Source organism: Ascidia mentula, chromosome 9 (assembly GCF_947561715.1).
Source record: "Ascidia mentula chromosome 9, kaAscMent1.1, whole genome shotgun sequence".
In the NCBI taxonomy this organism is placed as follows: Eukaryota; Metazoa; Chordata; class Ascidiacea; order Phlebobranchia; family Ascidiidae; genus Ascidia; species Ascidia mentula.
In genome coordinates this window covers 11,608,260-11,629,707 of record NC_138574.1, presented here as the reverse complement: position 1 = coordinate 11,629,707, position 21,448 = coordinate 11,608,260, and the positions used below count along the sequence as shown (strand labels likewise).

General features: G+C 38.3%; 6 protein-coding genes across 8 annotated transcripts; 3 read left to right on the top strand and 3 right to left on the bottom strand.

Moving 5' to 3' along the window:
* Positions 1-1,979: 1,979 nt before the first annotated feature.
* Positions 1,980-5,031, bottom strand: LOC145914595 (chymotrypsinogen B-like). The gene is made up of 7 exons (XM_083002416.1): positions 4,989-5,031; positions 4,369-4,463; positions 3,940-4,028; positions 3,278-3,440; positions 2,887-3,022; positions 2,647-2,786; positions 1,980-2,138 (listed from the first exon to the last, which is right to left on the bottom strand). Exons 1-7 carry the CDS (start codon positions 5,029-5,031, stop codon positions 1,980-1,982), a joined length of 825 nt encoding a protein of 274 aa, XP_082858542.1.
* Positions 5,032-6,321: 1,290 nt separating this feature from the next.
* On the top strand, positions 6,322-11,836 carry LOC145913205 (chymotrypsinogen A-like). Its single transcript, XM_083000779.1, has 7 exons — positions 6,322-6,384; positions 6,642-6,742; positions 6,993-7,084; positions 7,335-7,491; positions 7,834-7,921; positions 8,218-8,357; positions 11,678-11,836. Exons 1-7 carry the CDS (start codon positions 6,339-6,341, stop codon positions 11,834-11,836), a joined length of 783 nt encoding a protein of 260 aa, XP_082856905.1. The 5' UTR covers positions 6,322-6,338.
* On the top strand, positions 9,686-11,530 carry LOC145913723 (chymotrypsinogen B-like). The gene is made up of 6 exons (XM_083001468.1): positions 9,686-9,753; positions 10,111-10,187; positions 10,302-10,390; positions 10,469-10,625; positions 11,001-11,094; positions 11,346-11,530. Exons 1-6 carry the CDS (start codon positions 9,702-9,704, stop codon positions 11,528-11,530), a joined length of 654 nt encoding a protein of 217 aa, XP_082857594.1. The 5' UTR covers positions 9,686-9,701.
* A 16-nt stretch (positions 11,837-11,852) lies between the features above and the next one.
* Positions 11,853-15,831, bottom strand: LOC145913203 (uncharacterized). Of its 3 annotated transcripts, none has more exons than XM_083000778.1 (9): positions 15,609-15,831; positions 15,222-15,305; positions 14,934-15,136; positions 14,328-14,700; positions 14,178-14,266; positions 13,881-14,089; positions 13,637-13,819; positions 13,504-13,569; positions 11,853-13,343 (listed from the first exon to the last, which is right to left on the bottom strand). In XM_083000778.1, exons 2-9 carry the CDS (start codon positions 15,249-15,251, stop codon positions 12,601-12,603), a joined length of 1,896 nt encoding a protein of 631 aa, XP_082856904.1. In that variant the 5' UTR covers positions 15,252-15,305; positions 15,609-15,831; the 3' UTR covers positions 11,853-12,600. The 3 variants fall into 3 exon arrangements, with proteins under 3 accessions (XP_082856904.1, XP_082856902.1, XP_082856903.1); XM_083000776.1 differs by lacking the exon at positions 15,609-15,831 and adding an exon at positions 15,526-15,570 and having other exon boundaries at positions 15,222-15,466; XM_083000777.1 differs by lacking the exon at positions 15,609-15,831 and adding an exon at positions 15,369-15,473.
* Positions 15,832-16,740: 909 nt separating this feature from the next.
* Positions 16,741-19,414, top strand: LOC145913180 (small ribosomal subunit protein uS7). The gene is made up of 6 exons (XM_083000743.1): positions 16,741-16,787; positions 16,939-17,046; positions 18,043-18,252; positions 18,313-18,405; positions 18,673-18,807; positions 19,305-19,414. Exons 2-6 carry the CDS (start codon positions 16,939-16,941, stop codon positions 19,371-19,373), a joined length of 615 nt encoding a protein of 204 aa, XP_082856869.1. The 5' UTR covers positions 16,741-16,787; the 3' UTR covers positions 19,374-19,414.
* A 175-nt stretch (positions 19,415-19,589) lies between these two features.
* LOC145913109 (vesicle-trafficking protein SEC22b-like) lies at positions 19,590-21,411 on the bottom strand. Its single transcript, XM_083000644.1, has 6 exons — positions 21,287-21,411; positions 21,144-21,230; positions 20,887-20,996; positions 20,597-20,757; positions 20,258-20,404; positions 19,590-20,154 (listed from the first exon to the last, which is right to left on the bottom strand). Exons 2-6 carry the CDS (start codon positions 21,216-21,218, stop codon positions 20,000-20,002), a joined length of 648 nt encoding a protein of 215 aa, XP_082856770.1. The 5' UTR covers positions 21,219-21,230; positions 21,287-21,411; the 3' UTR covers positions 19,590-19,999.
* Positions 21,412-21,448: the final 37 nt, after the last annotated feature.

The following is a 21,448-nucleotide window of genomic DNA, read 5'->3' as shown; positions in this document are numbered from 1 at the left end:
CAATACTCCATTATATTCCTATATTCCATTACAAGTGACATGTGGGCGATTGTTTGCACTCAATCAATCCGGAGTTAATTTGACTTGCGAGTCATTGAAAAGTAAGCTAGCCATTTTAATGCACATTCACGAATTTCATGTTATGGGAGGCAGTCAACTATTGGGACGCCTATGAAACTGCATGCTCATGTTAATAGGTACATTTACGGCTTGCCTGTTTGTTTCGTTGGTTTGCCTGCGTGAGTTGTACTGCTTAAATTTACGTTGCAGAAAACTCCGTTCTTGGGACGAACGTATTTCAACTCTAAGCAAAAATAAACTTTCTGTCACGAACATTGGAAGCTGGCAAGCCCTGTCCATGTGTACTGCGTAACAACGTTTATGGATTTGATGGCCTCACAAAGCAAATATGGCCAGTCTCTCTACCATTACGTCAAACAGCGCCTATACATACACTCGCCTACAAAATACTGCTTAAAACCATGCAGGTCAAACGTAAAATTTGCAAGGTTGCAGCTGAGTATTTTTGTCTGTAATTCGCAAGGATGATGTTCATTGTTTACCCAGGGCGGCGAGTTAAAACGCTGTAAAGCGGCCGATTTACAGACACCAAATCAACAGCTAGCGTTGGAAAGGTGATTGGCGACAACAACCGACCAAAATACGAAGGAGAAAACCAGATTGTTCTTCTTTCCCAAGATAAACTTGGTATATTTGCGATAAAATAGGAGTTGTATGGGCACACACAGTGAAATTGTTACCGTTGCAAAATTAAATAACCTCTAGGGGAGACCGGGGATACCTCGGACACGGGGATACTTCGGACCAGGTATTTTACGTCACAATTAGGTGTTGTTAAGACATTTATACAAAAGCTTTATGTCTCCATCAAACGTTAACAGGAACTTTGGAATTAAATCATGTCTGCTTAAAAAATTGTGATCGAAAAAGTCAATTTATCAGTGAAACCAAGTTTTTCAATTTGTATGTGTAAGCCTATATATCAGTCACAGTTAATTAAAATGCAGTAATTTTTGGTTGATTGCATATTCATATGTGTATTCTTGGATAGGCCAATGGTGATTTTGTGTAACCTTTAAAAATAAGGCCATATTTTAATAATTTTTGTGTCGTCACGTGGTCGGGGATACTTCGGACATCATGGCAAGAAATCGCCAGAAGACCACACTTTTTGAGTTTTATGAAAAATTATCAGGTTATAGAAGAGGATATACAGAGGCTGTACGAATTTTGGCAGTAAAAAAAAAGCCCCAAAGATAAAACATCGTTTGTTGACCCGAAAATCTATAATATCCGTGCTGTCGTAAAAGTACACGAGTTACCCAAAGCATGAACGTATGGAAGGGTCGAAACGATAAGTGGCCACGCCCCGATTCCTGAAAGCTTGAATGATATTATATGCGCTGATGCCCCAATGGTGATATTGCGCCAAGTTTGATTTCAGATATTTGTTAAATAAACAAAAAAACGTCTGTTCAAAACTTGCTGTCCGAGATATCCCAGGTCATGTCCGATGTTATACCCCGGTGCCGGGGTGACATCGGACATTTGAGACCTGTTTAAAAAATTGGCTAAATGAGCATTTTTAGTGAGCTAAAAAGAAACCAAAACCCTTTTGTTTTTTGAGTTATGCTTTACTACTTACAACAAAATAAAATTTAAGAATGTAGTTCATAATTTTAAAAAAATATGAGCAATTTTCCCAAAACCGTCCGAGCTATCCCCGGTCTCCCCTTTCTTTTAAACGTTCATAGTCCTGTTTGCAAAATGGTGCTAAACACATACAAGAATTTAAGCTGGATTTAAACACGGTTCAAGGAATACTAACCAGTCCTTCCTTGAAAACTCTGAAGTTTATCGTACAACATACACATACTCAAACCATAACACAACATTACGCAGTTTCTTTTGTTTTATTTAATTAATTATCGGTGATTTTATTAACTCCTTAATGAGAGTTACACGCCAGCGATGTCATTGATCCATGACCTTACAACAGAGAGTTTGGCGTAGCCGGATGGGTAGTTTGTGTAGCAACGAGTGCTGCCCCAAGATACAGCTCCGATGAGGACGTAATTTGGTCCATCGAGAACCACCAAGGGACCTCCCGAGTCACCCTAAAAACAAAAAGTCTCGAAATTGGTTGCTGGAAAGCGTAAAGTTAAAGCCACATTTGTGAAATATGTTTTTTTAGGTTCCGAAGAACAATAAAATACATTTATCCAGGTCATTGGCGCCGTACAGCAAAGATAGGCTATTTTGTTGGGTTTAAATCACATAAAAATAATGAACTGATTTGAAGAGTTTATGTTGTATTTGTGAATAGATGCGCGACGACGAACCAAAAAATTTATACTTCTGGAGTTTCTATAAAATTTACATAAACAGAGCAAGGTTTTGGGGCATTTGGTTCAATTGACAAAAGCGAGATAGCCTGCTGTATTTTGTTTGAAACGTATTTTCTATTTTGAGGTTTTTGGCTGCAAATTTTTAAACGTTGACATGAATAACGTAAAGCGTTCCCGATGAAGGGTGAATTTGCGGTGATATGAAAGTTGGTTGCGCCCAAGCTTCTCGCAACATTTGTTCCCGCTTATACGCCGCCTTCAAAATTAACCTACTTACATTGCAAGATCCAACATCCAAACCTCCTGCACATTGCATGCGACCTGTAATCACAATCCCGCTTCCCCAGGCATCTTGACATGCAGATTGAGACATCAATGGGACTGCCCCTTGTTGGAGAGTATCTGGAACGGTTCCGGCTGAGGGTACATGATAAATATTAGCAAACCGAAAATTTATCGTTATCGATATTTTTTAACCATCAAATGCGTCGAGCCAGTAAACTGACCGCGCAATCACCTGAAGCACAAGCAAAACACAAAAATACCAGGAACGCACTTTGTCCATTTTTTTTTGTGTAACCCCATCCGGTTACAGTGGCAGCTGTTCCTGCTGGGTATTCTTGGCCCTCTTGGACAAGAGTTGCCAAGTTGACCTGTGCGACAATTTGAATTTTATACAAACCTTTTAGAAACCGTGCAACTGACCCCTAATCTGTTACGTCAAAACTATTGTCGCAACTGCTGGTTGTTTTGGGTTTAGTGTCAAAATCATTCACCAATAACTAAGTAATTTCTAAACAAACCAATGCGGCAGGCTTGGGCCTCGTGGAATTTGAACTAGTGAATGTCGTGTTTTTGCATAACGCAGTGACTGCTAATCACTATAACTGTTTGGTTTAGATTCTCACGTGGTCATCTAACGAGGCATCGCTCTGAAGAGTGATAATGCCGTAGTCGTAATCGAACGTATTCCCGTTGTATTGTGGATGAGCAGTAAATTTAGCTTGTACAATGTACTGTTCCAGGTTTTGCCATTCGATGCCGCCAAGACCCACACGCACTTGGGTTGATCTAAAATGTGCAGAAATACTTTGTAAAGAAAACGTTTAAAAAGAAAAAAAAAAAACATTTTAGCCATCTGGTAGCTTCAAACAAAAGTCATTTTTGCTTTGTAATAAACACAACGTATCCACGATTATCGCCAGTATAGCTATGCTTTTTTAATTTTTTGTTACTTTTTAATTTTAAATTTTGGGTGAGCTGGATTTTTTTCTGATTACAACTGATCAGTTCTCCGGCATGGAAGCCAAGACATTGCAGTCAAGGCATTGTAGCTGATCTCAATGCCTTGACTACGATGCAAGTGAAGTTAATTATGGAAGAGAACTTATATCACAGAGGCGAATATCGTTGGATCTATGCAAACAGTTTTATTCCTTCCGCCATAACCTTTGTTTGCTAGTGCCAGAAAACAGACCGTGAAAGGGTTTACACAGAAACTCAGTAAAATACCCAATGCTAGGAGCGAATTGCTGTGTTTGACATATAAACGAGCCTGTTATTTACGTACGTTATTTCGCAATGGGCTGCAGTCATTACGAAGCCAGATGCAATGAGGGACCCTCCGCAAAAGTGCGATCCGGAGCGTTGCAGTGAGGCCTAAACAAACAATCCTGTACACCAAAGTCCTGCACCACCTTCACCCAATTGATACCATATTTGTTCTTCAGAACTGGATATTATCAGACATAAAATGATTACCGAAATGCTACTGTTTAATTATGTATTTATACACACTTCACAAGTAGGTTACCTTTCAAACAGCGGGACATTTCACAGTAATTAACCGATGTTAAAAGTATTGTGCACAAACTCATTAACTGCGTCCAAAACCCGTTACATAGTTTATTGTTAGCACTCATGTGGCGCGTGGTTACGAAGTTGTCTGCTACCGACTTTACAAACATCTAACAAAAATTGAGATGCACAAATACCCCACCTGCCAAGGCCACGAACCGGCAACAGCGTCTATGCCATTGATTACTCTTTCGGATGGTCCAAAACGTGGTTGAACAGGACGATCGAAGGTTCGCGCTTTAAATCAGAAAGTAAGCATCTTTAAACTTTATGCAGTATTAGACAAAGTAATGTTTTCGAATAAGAAATACAGCAAAACTTCCACTTTGTGGTGACTAACATTAGGTCTTCGAACTTCGGCATAGGTAAATGAATTGTCACAGACAGACCGATAACAACTTTTTTACAGACATTATCGAAACAACTTAACTTATAAACAGCTTTACCCTCGTCGTGAGTTCTCTAGCTATAGAGAACAAGCAATAATTTATTGCGACTTGTTTTACAGAGGATAAGGATTACATTTAGAAGTTCGAGCCTCGAAATTCAAAATAATAATGCACTAATTCATACAATAATAATCTGTGAAATATGCGCTATTTTGAAATGAAAAGCAAGCAACAATCATCCCGTTTCAATAACATACACTCTATTGTCGTGCAACGATAGCGTTAACTGTAATATCCAACGTAAACATCACCCTTGTTAGAAACTTGCATGCTAACTCTATAGTACGTATTATTACGTCACAAACGATCTTACCGGAGACAACCGCGACCAAAACGGAGACAAAGATCAGATTCATGCTTGAAACGTAATTCGTCGACAAGTGAAGTTTTCCACGAAAGGCAAATCGCTAATATGAATTCTGACCAATCAGAGGTGACTCTTTTGGGCGTTCGCCACGCCCGCGTGACAATTAACACACGCATTATGACGTTATTAAACCTATCGGAGCGCGCGATGTATAAAGTGCTTACGGTGGCAAAGTTTTAAATGACCTAAAGAGTGGGTTAAAAATGGCCCTTGGGACATTTTGCACCTGGTGTTGTTTCGTGCCAATAACTTTATTGGTAAAATAAAAATGCTGCTTTGCCGTCGCGTGCGAAACGCCTCTTGACACAAAGCAAACAACGAAGCATTCGACTTAGCAAGGGTGCAGCATGATACTATTTTGGTCAGACAGATGTTATAGTTCAGCGAGGGGGGAATAGGCTCCATGAGAGGGGTGCAATCGGCGCGGAGTTTCAGAACCCACAAATTGTGCCCACAAAGACGGTTTTTATGCCCCACAATCTCATGAGATGACCGCAACAAAAGGCTTTAAAACAATCGTAGGAGACCGAAGTCGACTACAGATTTTCGTGCTGGCGCTTGCCACGCCAACTGTCAATCAACACGCATTATTACGTCATAAAACCACAGGGAACTCCATGAGCAAAAGCGTTAGCGGTGGAAAAGTTGCCATTCGTCGAGCTGGTATAAGACATTTGCTATTATTAGGTACAACGAAATAACTCCGTCTACATTGCGTGCGAAATGGCAACCAAGCACACAAAGAATCGACTTTGCACAATTGCCGCCGAAATGCAATTCTATTTTGATCGTACAGGTGTGAAAATTCCGTAGGTATGTTTGTCAAGCAACGGGCCTGTATATCTTGTTTGACGATAGCGTCTTAAATATAAACGGCAGGTTCCCCACATAATTTATCGTGAGTGCCATGAAGAAGTATTGCCAAGGGTAAGTTTGTCGATATGAAAAGAATAAAACATTTGAACCCACATCGAACTTGTCATCGTATCTGATTTTTACATCTACCCTGTGCGTTTCTTCAGTGATGCTAAAACACATACATTTCAAAGAAATATACAAAGAAAAGACCTTATTTCGTTCCCAGAATATCCAGGGTTCAAATCCCGGTGTTGTAAAAAAAATTAAGAAACTTCTGGGATATCGCGTTGGGGGCGATGAGTTGCGACAAGCCGAAGAAGGAAGGCCAGATGACAGATTTCCCACCGTTTAAACTTGTGGGTAACGCCTATAAAACCCAGACGATTTATGCGTGCGTTATTTCATTGCCTATAACTAGCAAGTGAAAATATTGGAATCATGTTGTTTCAAGTCATCGCAGTTTTCTGTTTCTCTGGCGCTTTGGGTGAGTACATTGCATTACTCTTTAATTTGTGCTTTTGATGCGCGAGCCTAATAGCTCTCTGTGTAAGTTTATAAAAACGGAATACGAGTAATACTCAAAACTTTATCCCAGTAAAGTCAAGGTTTCTAAATGTGCCCCATATCTCACTGATATAACTTATTTGGTTTGGACACTGTTTATTCCTATATGATGTTAAGCATGCACAGTGGCGCCTCATGCTTCAACTCTCGTTGTTTAACTCGCATGTTACTCTGTAGCCTTTCCAAGCAACCACGTGTCACATCCGTTCAGCCTCGGTGGCCTCGAGACCAGAATTGTGAATGGTCAAGATGCCTCAGCTGGGGAATTCCCTTGGCAGGTATACAGGGTTTCGTTTTCTTTCGTCATTTTTAATTGTTTACGGCTGGCTTTGAGTGTGCATTTAATAATGTTATGCATAAAAAAATCGTAGGACAGAAAAATTTAAATTAAACATCTACATGTTGCTGCCATGTGTAAATAAAATGAACAAACACCCGAAGCTGCCTGAATCACAAAGTGGGCTTAAGTTTTGTAGGGATACGCAGGTAATTTGGCGGTTTAGTTTGTAAGCTCTTTCTGTTAAACAGGTAACCTTGCAGAGGAGCAGTGGCTCTCATTTCTGCGGAGGTTCTCTCATTTCAACTCGTCACGTGATGTCAGCCGCCCATTGTCAAGTCTCGTAAGTTGCATCAAAAAACCGCTAAAAAATCCGCGCCACTCGTCTTGCGCGAGTGTTCTAGTTTCTTGTTGGGATGTGGAAAGTCACCAACTTGTTTCCTAAACTATTAACCCCCCTGCGTAATATACCTCAAAAAGTGAATCCAAGTAACAAGCACGATGACGTCGTCAAGTGCAATTTTACAAAATATTTAAGCGGAAAAAGATCATAACATGCAGAAAGACTTTTCAGTTTATGTTGTTTTGTTAAGATTGGTGACGGTAGGTCTCGGCGCCGTTGACTACAGAAATCCGGACCAGGCGTTCTCCCAGCAAGTGTTTACTCCGCATCCTCAGTATAACTCCAACACCTTCGATTACGATTACGCCGTGATTACGATGAGTGGAGACGCCACCCTCAACAATCTCGTAAACATACGATAGTGCTAATGTTTTTTCGTTATTTTTTGTGTTAGGATAAATGTACAATGTCGAAGAAACAATTACGCACATGCCATCACAAGCAGGATCTTTTTGTAAAAACGCTTACCTTCTGATCGCTTCGTTTAAAATATGAATTTAATCGTTTTATTACTGCAAATATACATCTTTTTGCAGAAGGCAAAGCGTGCGCATATGGTCATTAGTGGTTGTGAATAAAAATTAACCACAAAACGTAAGCAAAAATTTACATTCGTCACCACAAGTTAAAAAGTCCTGAGTTTAAAAATTATGCCAAGCCTAAACGTTCAATTAAAAAATGTATTCAAGGTTCAAGTCATTCCTATGGCAGCTCAGGGAGTTGAATATTCCGGCTGGGCATCCACTTCTGGTTGGGGCTACACTACTGGTTACGGAAGTACGTTGTGTTCTGTGTTCTTAACCTAATCCTGTCCAAGCCCAAATTAGAAAACCAAGATACATAATTGCAACATGTCTTTACTTAATAAGTAATTACTTATTTGTTTATTTTTGTGTATTGTAACTTCCTAATACCTTAATTCGAGTTCAGTTTATACCTTGGTAAAATGAACAGAACATGCACTTATTTTAATTCCATTAGCCAACTCAGGCACTAGACTAAGATAACGATGACTAAATTATTACAAACACTAGTCTTTGTTGTTTCCTGATTAATTTCCTTCGTCATTACAGATCAAGTGACGCCAAACACACTCCAAAAGACCGACATTCCTTTGGTATCACAGTCAGATTGTCAATCTGTATGGGGTTCAACCATTGAAATTACCAACCGAATTCAATGCGCTGGTGGAAATGGAGTGAGCTCATGCATGGTAAGACACACCCGGTCATTCAGCACCCAAAACCACACTTGCATACACTTTACTGCATTTCTCTGTCCTGTTGCTTTGATACATTTATCCTTATTACCTTCAAAATTTTCCGAGAATAATTCTACAATCCCGTGGACATGCAAGTTTGGCCATCACTCTGTATTATAACGTCACCAAACATTCCAAAAGCAACAAGTTCGATTTATTCTTATCCACAGGGTGACTCTGGTGGCCCCCTGACTATCAAAGACAACGGAAAAACTGTTTTGATTGGAGCAGTTTCCTGGGTTCAAAGCAGATGCAGCGGCAGCTATCCTGGCGGTTACGCCAAGATTTCAGCGGTGAGAAGCTGGATCGACCAACAAATGCAGTGAAAAGGCTAATATTGCTTTGATTGCATGTTTTGACGCAAATAAAAACTACAAATATTATCCAAGCGTATTAGGTAAAAAGTATTTGAATTTTTCATGAGAGCTCATTTAATGCAGCATTCCCCCCTGAAATGCCATAACATTGAAAAAACGCTGTAATGACAAACAAAATATCTCAGGTAAATTTAAACCACTTGTGTCCTCATTTTCTGACGTGTATATGGTCTGGCGCTCACAATAGACGTTATGGTGTCACACTGAGTTTTGGATAAAAATTAAATGCCCTTTTTCCACTTCCCAGAAAAAACTATATTCGAAGTGTAACCCTTGGCGGCTTAAGAACAAGGTTAGATTTTTTGAAAACAAAGTAAGAACACGTCTCTGCAAGAGAATAACAATAATTGGTAAAATTTGGTGTACAGAAGTGGAATGAATCTGGATGTCATAGTTCAATGACACAAAACGTAACGTATCCCATAAAACGACAGTGTGAAATTTTGGGAAAGCAGAACTTGAACCAACCTATATAGTTGACATGCAAGAAACCATGCCCACACAAATGCAACTTCACATGTAAGCACAAACGTTCATGTTTGCGTCCGTTTTTATATTTTGCACTGGGAGCAGGTTTAACAAATTGTTTACACGTCAACGGACAACACCATTAAATATATTACAAAAGCTTGCAGTTTAAACATCGGTCGGACGTTTTTCCAGACAACTCCTGTTACTGACGTCACGATTGTTTGGCATCGCGAGCCAAACGCCCTCTCTAAGCATTTGATCAAACCGAATATCGCACTAAAATAACTGCTTCCAGTACAATGCAGGTGCTTTCTTTCACACAGACTGACAGAAAATTCAAAACTGGTGGGAAGTTGACATGCTGGCAGCGACTAGTTCTAGTTAAAAGGCTGCCAGCTGACGTGGAAAAACATTCTTGTTTCAGCACCGACAACTTGGAACTGTAACAATGTTGCTGTACTTTCTTGCATGTCTGGCTCTCGCCTCTGCCCTTCCGGCCCGTAAGTCAATTGGTTTTGATGGCACATTGAATATTTAGTTACGTAACTGACGGTTTTGTAAATCTTCAATACAAACAAAATAGTCAATGTAATAGTCGAGAATCTCATGATACAGACGTTTCTGTATCATTCTCCACTATTGCATTGGCTATTTTGTTAGTATTGAAGATTTAGTTGTTGAATGTGTTTTAGGGCTAATTTTTAGCCAATGTAATAGTTTGACCGCTTTCTTTATATTGAGAGTCACAATATAAAACACTTCCAAAAGCGGTGTATAAAAATAAAAGTAGGTGAAGCATATTTTTCAGGACAATCGAGCAGTGTATGCCATGATGTTATTTACAAGTTTTTTTGCAGCGTTTGGTGCGCCAAGACAATTCACATCTCGTGTCATCAACGGTCAAGACGCCACCAGTGGCCAATTTCCCTGGCAGGTCAGTATAAGTAACAGCAAGCGTTTCACACTAAAATGGCAATTGCTGGTGTTATATGTAAAATCTACCACAACAGCTATCTTCTTAAATTGTTGTATTTTTCTTATGTTTTAGGGTTCGCTTCAGCAAAACGGAAGGCACTTCTGTGGATGCTCCTTGATCTCCAACAAATACGCTCTCTCGGCCGCTCACTGCAAATCTAAGTAAGTAAATATAAGTGTTTTATAACAAATGTTATTTTTTCTCTCTTTGTTGCTTCAAGTGTAAATGTTATATTGCAGCTTTGTGGACGCAGGCTTTGGTGGTTCCAATTACCAGAATTTGGAACAAAATATTCGTGTTCAGACCTTCTATGCCCATCCCCAGTATAACAGCTTGCCATTTGACTACGACTACGCCGTGCTTACTTTGTCCTCCGATGCATCTTATGGTGACAATGTAATTTAGTTGTTAATCACCGGGCATATATTGTCACCACAATTTTTACTTGACAAAAAGTATCTCCTCTTACGCATCCCAAACATGCAGTGTGATTGTTCCGTGAAGTCAATTAGGGCCTTGTACATAAAAGGCATAAAAGCGCATAAAATCTTTAGTAAAAAAAAGTCCTTGCAGACAATACGTCTGGACGCAACACGTGGATGGGCAATAAATATTTTTTCCGTTAAACAGTGAAACGGTAGCCTAACTACTTAAAAAAAGTTGGTATGTTTCCGAAGCGCAATAAGATAATTTAATTAAACGGAAACCAAAGAGCTCAAAAAATGTTGTCATATCGTTTGTCACAGTGCAAATAATAATACTTTTTATTAGATTAAAGCTATCAAGTTGCCAAATCAAGGGGACGAAATTGTTGGTAATGCTGTCGGAATAATCTCTGGTTGGGGTTATACCCAAGGATTTGGAAGTAAGTCTTAGAAAAAAACAGAACTTAAAAAGAACAGTATTTTGACATTAGAGCTATGACGAGTAAAAATGCTTGCGTTCTGCATAATTTTCTTCATCTAATTCCTAACTTTTGCATGTGCTTGATTGGTCACCTTTTAATTCCCAAAATCGTCTTACCGATTAGTGCGGTGTTCTGAAGTAACCGACTTCAAACGACTGCATATACATTATTACGCTCGCAAACACCACTATATATTTTGCATCACACAGATCAAGTAATCCCACAAACTCTGCAATGGACCAGCATCAATTACGTGTCGGAAGCTGATTGCCAGAATGCATGGGGTAGCAGTATTCAGATCACCGACAGAATGCAGTGTGTTGGCGGGAATGGAGACGTCAGCTCATGCATGGTGGGTGATGTTACGATTATATTTACGGGTTCAACATGGTAACATTTCTTTTTCATGGTAAAATTCAGGGGCGGCCAATACGTCAGTCGTTTAATTCTAACTGGCCTATCACTTGTTATTTTGTGTTGTGTTCGCGACATAGGAGAGGAATTATTTCCAAAAGTAGAATTCTTTACGTTTATTTTGCAGGGAGACTCTGGCGGTCCACTCACTTTCGATAACAACGGGGAAACCTTGCTTATTGGAATCGCATCGTGGGCCGAATCCAACTGCCGCACGACATACCCTGTGGGTTACGCCAAAGTGTCGGCTGTGAGAAACTGGATCTCCTCAAACACCGATGTTTAAATTTGTTTCAGCGTGTATGAAATAAAGCACTCGAAGCAATAGAATGTTTGTGTTGCGTGTACAATACGAAACAAAGTTTAGTTACATGTGTACAATACGAAACAGTGTTTAGTTACATGTGTACAATACGAAACAGTGTTTAGTTACATGTGTACAATACGAAACAAAGTTTAGTTACATGTGTACAATACGAAACAGTGTTTAGTTACATGTGTACAATACGAAACAGTGTTTAGTTAGATACCAAAAAACCCAAGCAAGTGGCGAGTTTTGCGTGTGCTTTTCCATAGCAAAGTTTATAAACGAAGCGGCCTTGTAATATTGTCATTTCTTCTTCACTTTTTATGTTTAGTAACTCTTCACAATTCAACATAATCACTTGAAGTCAAGCAGTAAGCTTCATATGAATCTTAAGTGCAACGCAATTAAAAGAGCCATCATTATCTAATTCTACATGTTAACTATACAGTTAGTAAAATTATAGATCACTTGTTGTAAATAGTCAACAACATAATAATGCTTAATGCATTACGTAACTTCAATTAACCATGGTTTTATGCTTAGTGTCACGTTACGCAATAAAATTAGGCAAACGTTTTTAAGGCAGATATTTAGTTGTTGTTATAATCTGTTTGTATCCCAAAAATGTATGCGTTTTCTCATTTGTTCTCAGCACCTGTGATTGGACCTACCAAACCCAATCAAATACACACATAACATGCATACTATAAAGCCATAAAATCTAATTTTGTCACTATTTTCGGTTATGCAAGAAGATCATTTGCCTCTTGCTGCTTCAGATATTCATCCAACCTCTTGTGCTTTTCGATCTGCTCTCGCCTGTGATCGTCGTCAGGGAAACGGGCAGTCATGACAATTCTCATTGCTTTGTCCAACGACTCTCTAGCTTGTGTACGATCTCCAATGCCGTTATACGACGTTGCAAGATTGTAATAGGCATTGCAGGTAAACCATTTGCTTTCCATCGTCTCTGAGCTCCATCCCAGTGTGCGAACCATTCTGTCAATCGTTTCCTTACACGTGGCAATGCTCTCCGTGTATCTCTTTACGCTACAGCAACAGAAAGCTCTGTTGAATTGGCAGAACAAAACATTCAGTATTTCACTCCCATTCACTGATTCGGCGCATTTGCAAACTTCTTCCACATAAGACAGCACCTGCTCGGCAAACTCCTCTCTTTCGTCTTGCACGAGATGGTCGACGAGCAGTACAGCATGGTGTGTGCACTGGTGAAATGCCTCAAGCTTTCTGTCAACTTTTTGAGATCGTTGAGCTAAATTTAGTGCTTCCTTCAGGAATTCAAACGCAAGGCTACACGATAGCACATGGAGGCTCTTTGAAACTTCGATGCATTTAAGAGACAGTTTAGGAAGATCCAATTGGATTGATGGGGAGTGTTTTCTCACGTTTTGCAATAAATTTTCGAACTCCCGATCATCACTGGCCGGGGATTCAACTGCGGTTTTAAACTGCTTCAGTAGATGGTCTAAACAAAAGATTTTTGTGTTCAAATTTGACCTTACAGCCTTCTATAGTATCAAGTACCATTGAGAAATAAAAATGCCGACAAAAATGACTTAAACCAGACAAACACTCTTTGAAATTGAATGCCAAACTAAACCTATTACAAGAAATAAATGTCTTGCCTGTCATTTGCAGGCCCTGATCTTTTGATATTTCTGGGTTTCCTGTTTGCGCAACATGCATCGGCTCTGTAAATTCAGTAAAAAAACGTTAAATTTACAATAAACACAATTTTCAACAGGTTAAGGGACAAACCTTGTCTCAAGCTTTCTGCTGCAGTTTGTATTGAATCGTGAAAAGGGTATGACAATGTCGACATAGTGCAGCAATTTTCATGAGGATGGTCTGTCGACCACATCCGTTCGCAAACCTCTCTAACTTGCCTTGCAATCACGGCGCCGCATGTTTGCTTTATAAGGGCATCCACCTCTTCCTTTACTGTAACATTAGTAAGTGCCTTCGGGTCATTGCTACGTTAGTCGGTTAAACAATTTAAAACCTTGTTTTGCAGATGCTCTTTCGTCCGGGTTTGTATGGATGCAACGATCAATGAAAGACCGTAGAAGTTTGGAAATATCTTTGTCCACTTCAGTTGATACTTTCTTGATAATGTCATCAACAGCTTCTAAGCAGCCAGGCTTGGAAAATGTCCGAGCGCAATATGGCAACTTAGTACGCAGTATGAGTTGAAGCACGACAACTCCAAAGCTATACAAACATATGAACAGCAGTCAATCAAAAATACTCCATACGCCTCATTCCTGTATAAATAACAGTTCTTTGTATATGAGCAAACCTAAACATATCCATTGCCGGTGTCCGTTCTGTGCTGGTGAAAAACTCGTGAGCAGTATAATAGTCGGTGTGTTCGCGACCTTTGGGTACCTGAATTAAACAGAAAGCGATTGAAATGCGAAATCTCCAATAAACATTATTACTTATTTACATCTGATGATTCGCTCGAATCACGGCTCTTGGTTTTAATCAAACTGGCCGCAGTGAAGTCAGCCAACTTCAAAGTTAAACTTCGGGTCAGCAAAATATTTTGTGGTTTGACGTCACCATGACAAAAGCTTCTCTTTTTGCTGTAGTTGTGCAAGTAGGCAAGTCCAAGAGAAAGTTGCTGCACGAGCCGTAGTAGGACACCCCACGGTATTGGTTTATCATTATGCCTTTGAATAAAATCCTCCAGATTACCACCCGGAACATACTCCATCACAATTCCAATGCAATTGCTTTTGAGCTCAACTATTCCCAGAATCTGGACAATGTTGTTGTGGAGGATGCGACTGAGCACATTCGCTTCCCGAATAACGCTGCTGTAAATGCATGATACATCGATATAGTGAGTGAAAATGTCATACAACTACCACAAAAGTCCGTCTGTGCTACTCGTCAATCGTGTCAGTCACGGCGATATACAAATAAGGCCTATATACTACCACATCCAACGCCGTGATAGCTTTGAGGGGATATCTATGGGTATGTACCCTAGCAGACAAAATAAACAGAAAACACAAAATAATTGCATCACTTTATTTCTAGACGTTACTTTTTAACTTCATCTTCTTTGTCTTTTCCTTTCACTGTTTTGGGGTTAAAGCATTTGATCGCCACATTTCCAAGTTTAGAATGATAACATCGGCGCACCTCAGCATTTGCACCTGAACCGAGGTAATCTGTATTGTCCTTACTTGTGTGAAACTCAGAATCATTGTAGTAGGGGAGTTCCGATGAGATTGAATATCCCCTGGGCTGTTGTAGTGAGTTGAAGTTTTGCGGTTGCAATGTAACATGATATTGTAAACGACGTATAGGGAATAAAATGTGATTAACTTACCCTTTTTCGTTTCTTGGAGTTGCTCATCATATACAACTATGAGAAGCATCCCCACATCAGTTCACAAAGCGTGAAAGTTTACACCTGCGTCAGAACCCAATATACACCACTTTCATTGAACTGTTTGCAATTTACTTTATGACCCACCGCACACAATAGATTAAGTGCACAAATCAAACACTTTATTTGCTCGGATCCTGAGGTTCTAACTTGTATGCAAATATTGGATTCGCTATATAATGAGTCTGTGCTGAACAGAAATCGTAAAAGACTGAAAGTTATAAAGTTGTATTCAATGATTTACCATTTTTCTTTATGTTGAGCTTTAATAGCTGACATAGTTTTTTTTTATTTTGAACTTCAATAAGAACTTTTGCATTCGTGTACCTTTTCTGTCCTTTCTAATTTTAGAAATATAGGATATAGACTAGTCTTTAAATCTCAGTCAAATGTATTGTATCCAGCACACCAATCAGCACTAACTGTAACCCAAACGCGAACAATGGTGATACAGAGATCTTTCACTCAACCAATCAGAGTTATTACAGAAATGTTTTGTATAAATACCTATCAAGAAAAATGTGCAAACGCCACATATTATTACTAGACGGAAATACATAGCCTATATACATCTCTGTATCCAGCTATGTTGAAAGCTCCTATATTACCGGTTTATAACTTCAGTTTGCGCAAATTTAAACAGTCTTCTACAAGGTTTTGCTTTTTTGCTAGTAGAAAAGCATTTATACGCAACAACCTTCAACATGCTGCAGAGGAACTGAAAAGTGATTCACCTCAGACCAACCGTGAAGCTAAGCTTCTGTTTACCTGAACAACGACAGTAACAAAACGTTCTTTAGTATTGGCGGGAAAAGGGGGACATAAAACAAGTAAATACGTTTACAGGGGTATCCGTGTGTTGTTTGGGATCGTTTTTTTAGGCGCGACTTCGAGGAAGTTCGTGAAAGTAATGCAAAAAATTATAATCGCGATAAGCTCGTCAATCTTGAATGAACAAAATAGTTCCACTGCTGTTTGGTCAAAAATTAATTTTTTTGAAACAGCGTAATGTAGCGACAATTGTAGTTTAAATCCAACATTAAACGAACACCAAATATCGACACTGCTTAATAGTTATGTTTTTCTAATGTTGTTTTTCATAGTTACAAGTTGCATATTTGTTCCATATTAGTTTTTGACGTCAGCATCTTTTATTGCTACTGATACTGGTTCGTTTTTACCACAACTAGATGTCATCAATTTTCACGCAGTCCAACACAAACAAAAACTTTCCGGATACTTGAATTGTTTTCGTTTTTACTGCATGGCAAGTAATAAAAACTTTGAGTGGGTAATTTTGGCACAGTAAGTATGTTAAAATAACATAACAATTCAAAAGTTTATAAGTATATCTTTGCTTTCCACTGGCGGTTTAATGCAAATTCCAAAGACAAACGATAAAAAATATATTGTTTGCAACTAATTGCGCCGCTAGTGGTTGGAATTAACGTGCGCTGGCAAAAAGGAATAATTTTCCTTTTCTGCAGGAATCTGCCTCAAGCCAGCGTAAGATTTGTTTTATGTTTTGCGTCTTTTTATTGACAAGGAATGGAAAAACTATTAGACGAATAATAAATATAATTTATGTTAAATCGAGAATGTATTTTTTTATGTGTAAGAAGCTCATATTTGACAAATTGTATGACCGATTTTTTAGATGGCCACCGAAATAGAAGACGAAGTAGCTGTGGCTGAAACTCCAGAAGTAAAACTTTTTGGAAAGTGGACGACGAGTGATGTTCAGATTAATGACATTTCACTGACCGTATGTTGAGACTTATTTGTAAAAAAATTACTTTTTTATTTGCAGACATACTTGTTGGTTGTCGCACATGTTAATTACTGTTAAACGGCAAACGAAATGCTTTGATCTAAAATATTTTACTGTTAATAATACTAATAGCGAAGTACAAACGTTCTAAACTTGGGAAAATGTGTTTGCCATCTTGTATGTGTAAAGCTTGTTGAAAAAGTGTGTAATTTGTGTGAATGTTTTATTGGGGGGTGACTGTTGATTGCACAAAGCATCCAAAATGTTTATGTAGGTCTATTAATGTATAGGTTAGTTTGTTTTTGTGGATTACCAAAAAAAATTAATGAACTAGTTTGCACATAGTAACCAGATTCCAAAGTTAGTAAACTATGCAAGGATTTTGTTCACCAGATGTTGATGCCCAGGATTAACATTTGTTGTATATATGCCTAATGTGTACATTAATTAATTTTTTCTGCTGAGATTGCTGGTAGTAACTTAATAATCTGTTCTTCTGGCAAAGATAAAACGTAACTTTATTCACAGACGTTTCGCCTGTTATTTTTCGTGTTGGCACGTTTTTTGGCGTTAGTTGTGTGCTGTACCATTGAGGAAGCATTGTTGAATAACAGGCGAAACGTCGGTGAATAAAGTTACGCTTTATCTTTGCCAGAAGAACAGATTATTAAGTTACAATATGCCTGGCAGCAACAAAAACATTATATTGCTGATAGTGTTTATCTATGGCAACCATGTAATTAATTGTTGGGACCTGATTTGGTCAAATGTTCTGGTCCAGTGGGTAACCAGTACTTACAGTTATAAATATGTTGTGGTGCATTTTTTTGAGTTTCAAGTTACAAACTCTTGAATTAGGACATTTTTACATGTATGTTTACAACTTGAATCAAATGAATAATCTAGAACTTTGTCTCTGTGCGATTTGAGTTAAGTTCAATTTAGCTCAAATTACACACAAATTAAGCTTTACTTATATGTTTGTTTCAGGATTACCTGCCAGTGAAGGACAAATATTCCAAGTATTTGCCACACAGCTCTGGCAGATACCAAGTTAAGCGTTTCCGCAAGGCACAATGCCCCATCGTTGAGCGTCTGGTCAACTCCATGATGATGCATGGACGTAACAATGGCAAGAAACTCCTGACTGTGCGCATTGTAAAGCACGCATTTGAGATCATTCACCTGCTTACTGGAGAGGTATTCTGAAAGTGATGTTTAAATTATTCTTCATTTAATGCAAGCCATCTCCTATAATAGAATCCGCTTCAAATTTTGGTAAATGCCATCATCAATAGTGGACCCAGAGAGGATTCAACACGTATCGGAAGAGCTGGTACAGTGAGGAGACAGGTTAGTTATTATTATGAAATAATTACTTTAGTGATTACAGTTACCGCCACACATTTTCAAATCTTTTTATGTTTTGGTTTTTATTTTATGCTTATTTAATTCATGAAGATGCGTAGCTGTTTTGGCTAATGAAATTTATCAGTTTTTTTGTGAACAATAACACAAAAAAAAAACAGCAGAGGCAAGGTCAGAAAAGATATTGCATGTCAATATTGATGTATCATGACATTTACTCATTTTTTCCACTACTTTTTTATTCGTTATTAGTCTGTTGATGTTTCACCTTTGCGACGAGTGAACCAAGCCATCTGGCTTCTGTGCACTGGAGCGCGTGAAGCTTCATTCAGGAACATTAAAACCATCGCTGAGTGTCTTGCTGATGAACTGATTAACGCCCACAAGGTGCATTTCAGGGACAAAATTATGTCCGGTCAAAACTTACATTTAAATATTCTCACATATAATTATGGACTATGAATCCTATATTTTAATATTCTGTTTTTCTGTCACATTAAAAGCATGGCCCTGAGGGAGCCTAGCTGGATAGCAAGTGCATCGTTGTTGCATACATGTTATGTTTTATTGTGCCGGAAGAACAGACTATAGAAATATAATATGCCTGTCATCAACAATATATTTATGAATCTTATATTCAACCATAGTGCACATACAATTTGTAGTGTGAATAATCCACTCTAGTTTTTGGGTGATAAAAATTTGTATAGACCGCAAGGTTTTCAACTGCATGACTGTCGCATTGTACGTGTGATAAATAGCAACATTTCCTATACTCGAAATAGTGGTCTTCCAAATTTTTAAGGTAATAAAATTTTTAGTAACCTCCCACAAAAATGTGTTTTTGCAATGCCATATTTTTTATAAATACTATTTTGTTTTAGGGTTCATCAAATTCGTATGCGATCAAGAAAAAAGATGAACTTGAGAGAGTTGCGAAGTCAAACCGTTAAATGTTCAACAGTTCGACTTAAATAAACTCGTGCAAACTACAGTTGTGTGTGCTAAAAAGGGAAGAGTAACAAAAACCCAATAGAGGCTTTTGTGTGTGCTCGGTGAAGAAAGAAAGCAGTGTGGACTAAAGCAGCCTGAAATTATGTTGCTTGTCACTAATGCTAGTTACCTTTGAATTTATGCAGTAACAAAAAAACCTTTGCAAATATTTTTATTATTTTGCCCAAAGTGTGGATGTAGTAAACACAACTGAGGCAAGTTTTGCAGATCACCAATTATGACAATTACTACCTTTGTGAGCTACTTTATTAATGCGTGAATTTTTATGGTTTGTAACTGCATGAATTTCACAATGCGCTTTATAATAACTTGGGTTGATCCAAATGAGCACAAAAACCAAATTGCTGCTATCATGAAATTGCAGAAATCCAGCAATGAGTACACGCACAGCCAATCGGTGCAGTGGTTGATGAATACAAATTTCAGCAGCCTTTATTGCACAAATAAACAATAGGTTCCACTTTTGGAAAAAGTCACCATGCCACATGTCACACTCTTGGGGAACTACCCCTCATGCTGGCACTTAAAAATTGTCAAGACAAAGTAGGAAAATGTTCAGTGGTCATTACATCCACCAATATCTGATATACAAAAACATAACAACAAGCACAATAATAATAGCAGCAATTTTTGCGTATGATGAGCGCAGGTTTAAGTAGTGGGCATCTTGTTTGTATTTCTTCGATAAACTTGCAAGATTGCTGGCTTTGTCTCCAAGTTCTAAACAGAGAAGTCGTTGGTAACAACACTGTACTGTGCAGGTAGGTAATAGCAGTATTGTCTAAAAAAAATTCAGACAACCCGTTTAATTGTATTCATTTACCAGACAAGGCCACTCCTCTTTGTAAAACATCATCTATGTTGGAAACCATAATTCTCTGCACATCTTGCAACTCTGATGAGACAAGACTTAAATTTCTGCGAGCCCTTGTGTCAGTATAAGTTTTCTTTGTTTTTTGCATATATGTATCTGTAAAGAATATAAACCAGCTCACAATTTAGGCTGTATGAACTACAATAGAGTTACAAAAACTATAAAGGTACATTTACTTGTTTCTATTTAAACAAATGCTGAAAAGCATTGTTTTGTGGGTCACTTGCTGGTATAATTGTTTCACTACAACACTGATTTCAATTGCCCCAAATATAAAATAGGCCTCACCAAACTCAATAAAAGCATAGGGTCTGGACACACTCTCAACACGGTTTCCATATTGTACGAAAAATTCTGAAGACAGCTCTTCAAGGTATGAAAACGCAAGTTTTTTGCTGAAGGTCGGTTCACACAGTACAAGATAACAGATACTTTGGTCGATCAAATAGCTGCATATAAGTGTGATATTTCAGAATTTGTTTTAATGTGATCCAAGTTCCAATCACATTGTCATGCTAACCAAATATATTGAAAATACATATCTAGACAAAACACTTATACATAATCATCTAACTTACTGAAACAACATTTTCCCAGATTCAATTGTACAACGGTCTGGGCTTTGGTTATTTAGTTTTCTAAAGAGAAGCTTAGCTTGGTTCTGATATTCTGTCAAACTTCTTCCAGTCTAGGAATACAAATATCTTTACTGATGCACAACGAATGTAATTGATGCACTTTATACATATATATATATGGGTATATACATTACAAAAAAAGAAACTAAAGCCAAAAGAACAAACATCATCACGCAAAACAACAACAATTAAAATACCTGTTCATCTTCTTGCATTGAGGCTGCAAGCGGAAGACCATCACGAACACGGGCAATCATCGTCAGTAAAACCATCTTGCCAATAATCTAAAGCTTTTTTCTATTACTACTGGTTTTTATAGGAAAATCACTTTGAAATTCACCGTTCCAACGAGAATAATATAATGCTGGAGCGCTCGAAAGTGACAACAAGACGAAACCGGCGTCGCCAATAGTCAATACGTGTTATTATTGCTGTGCTAATCCAGACCTTGACAGTCACTGGGTTGCCACCTTATCGCTCTTTGTGATGTTAGCCAAACATC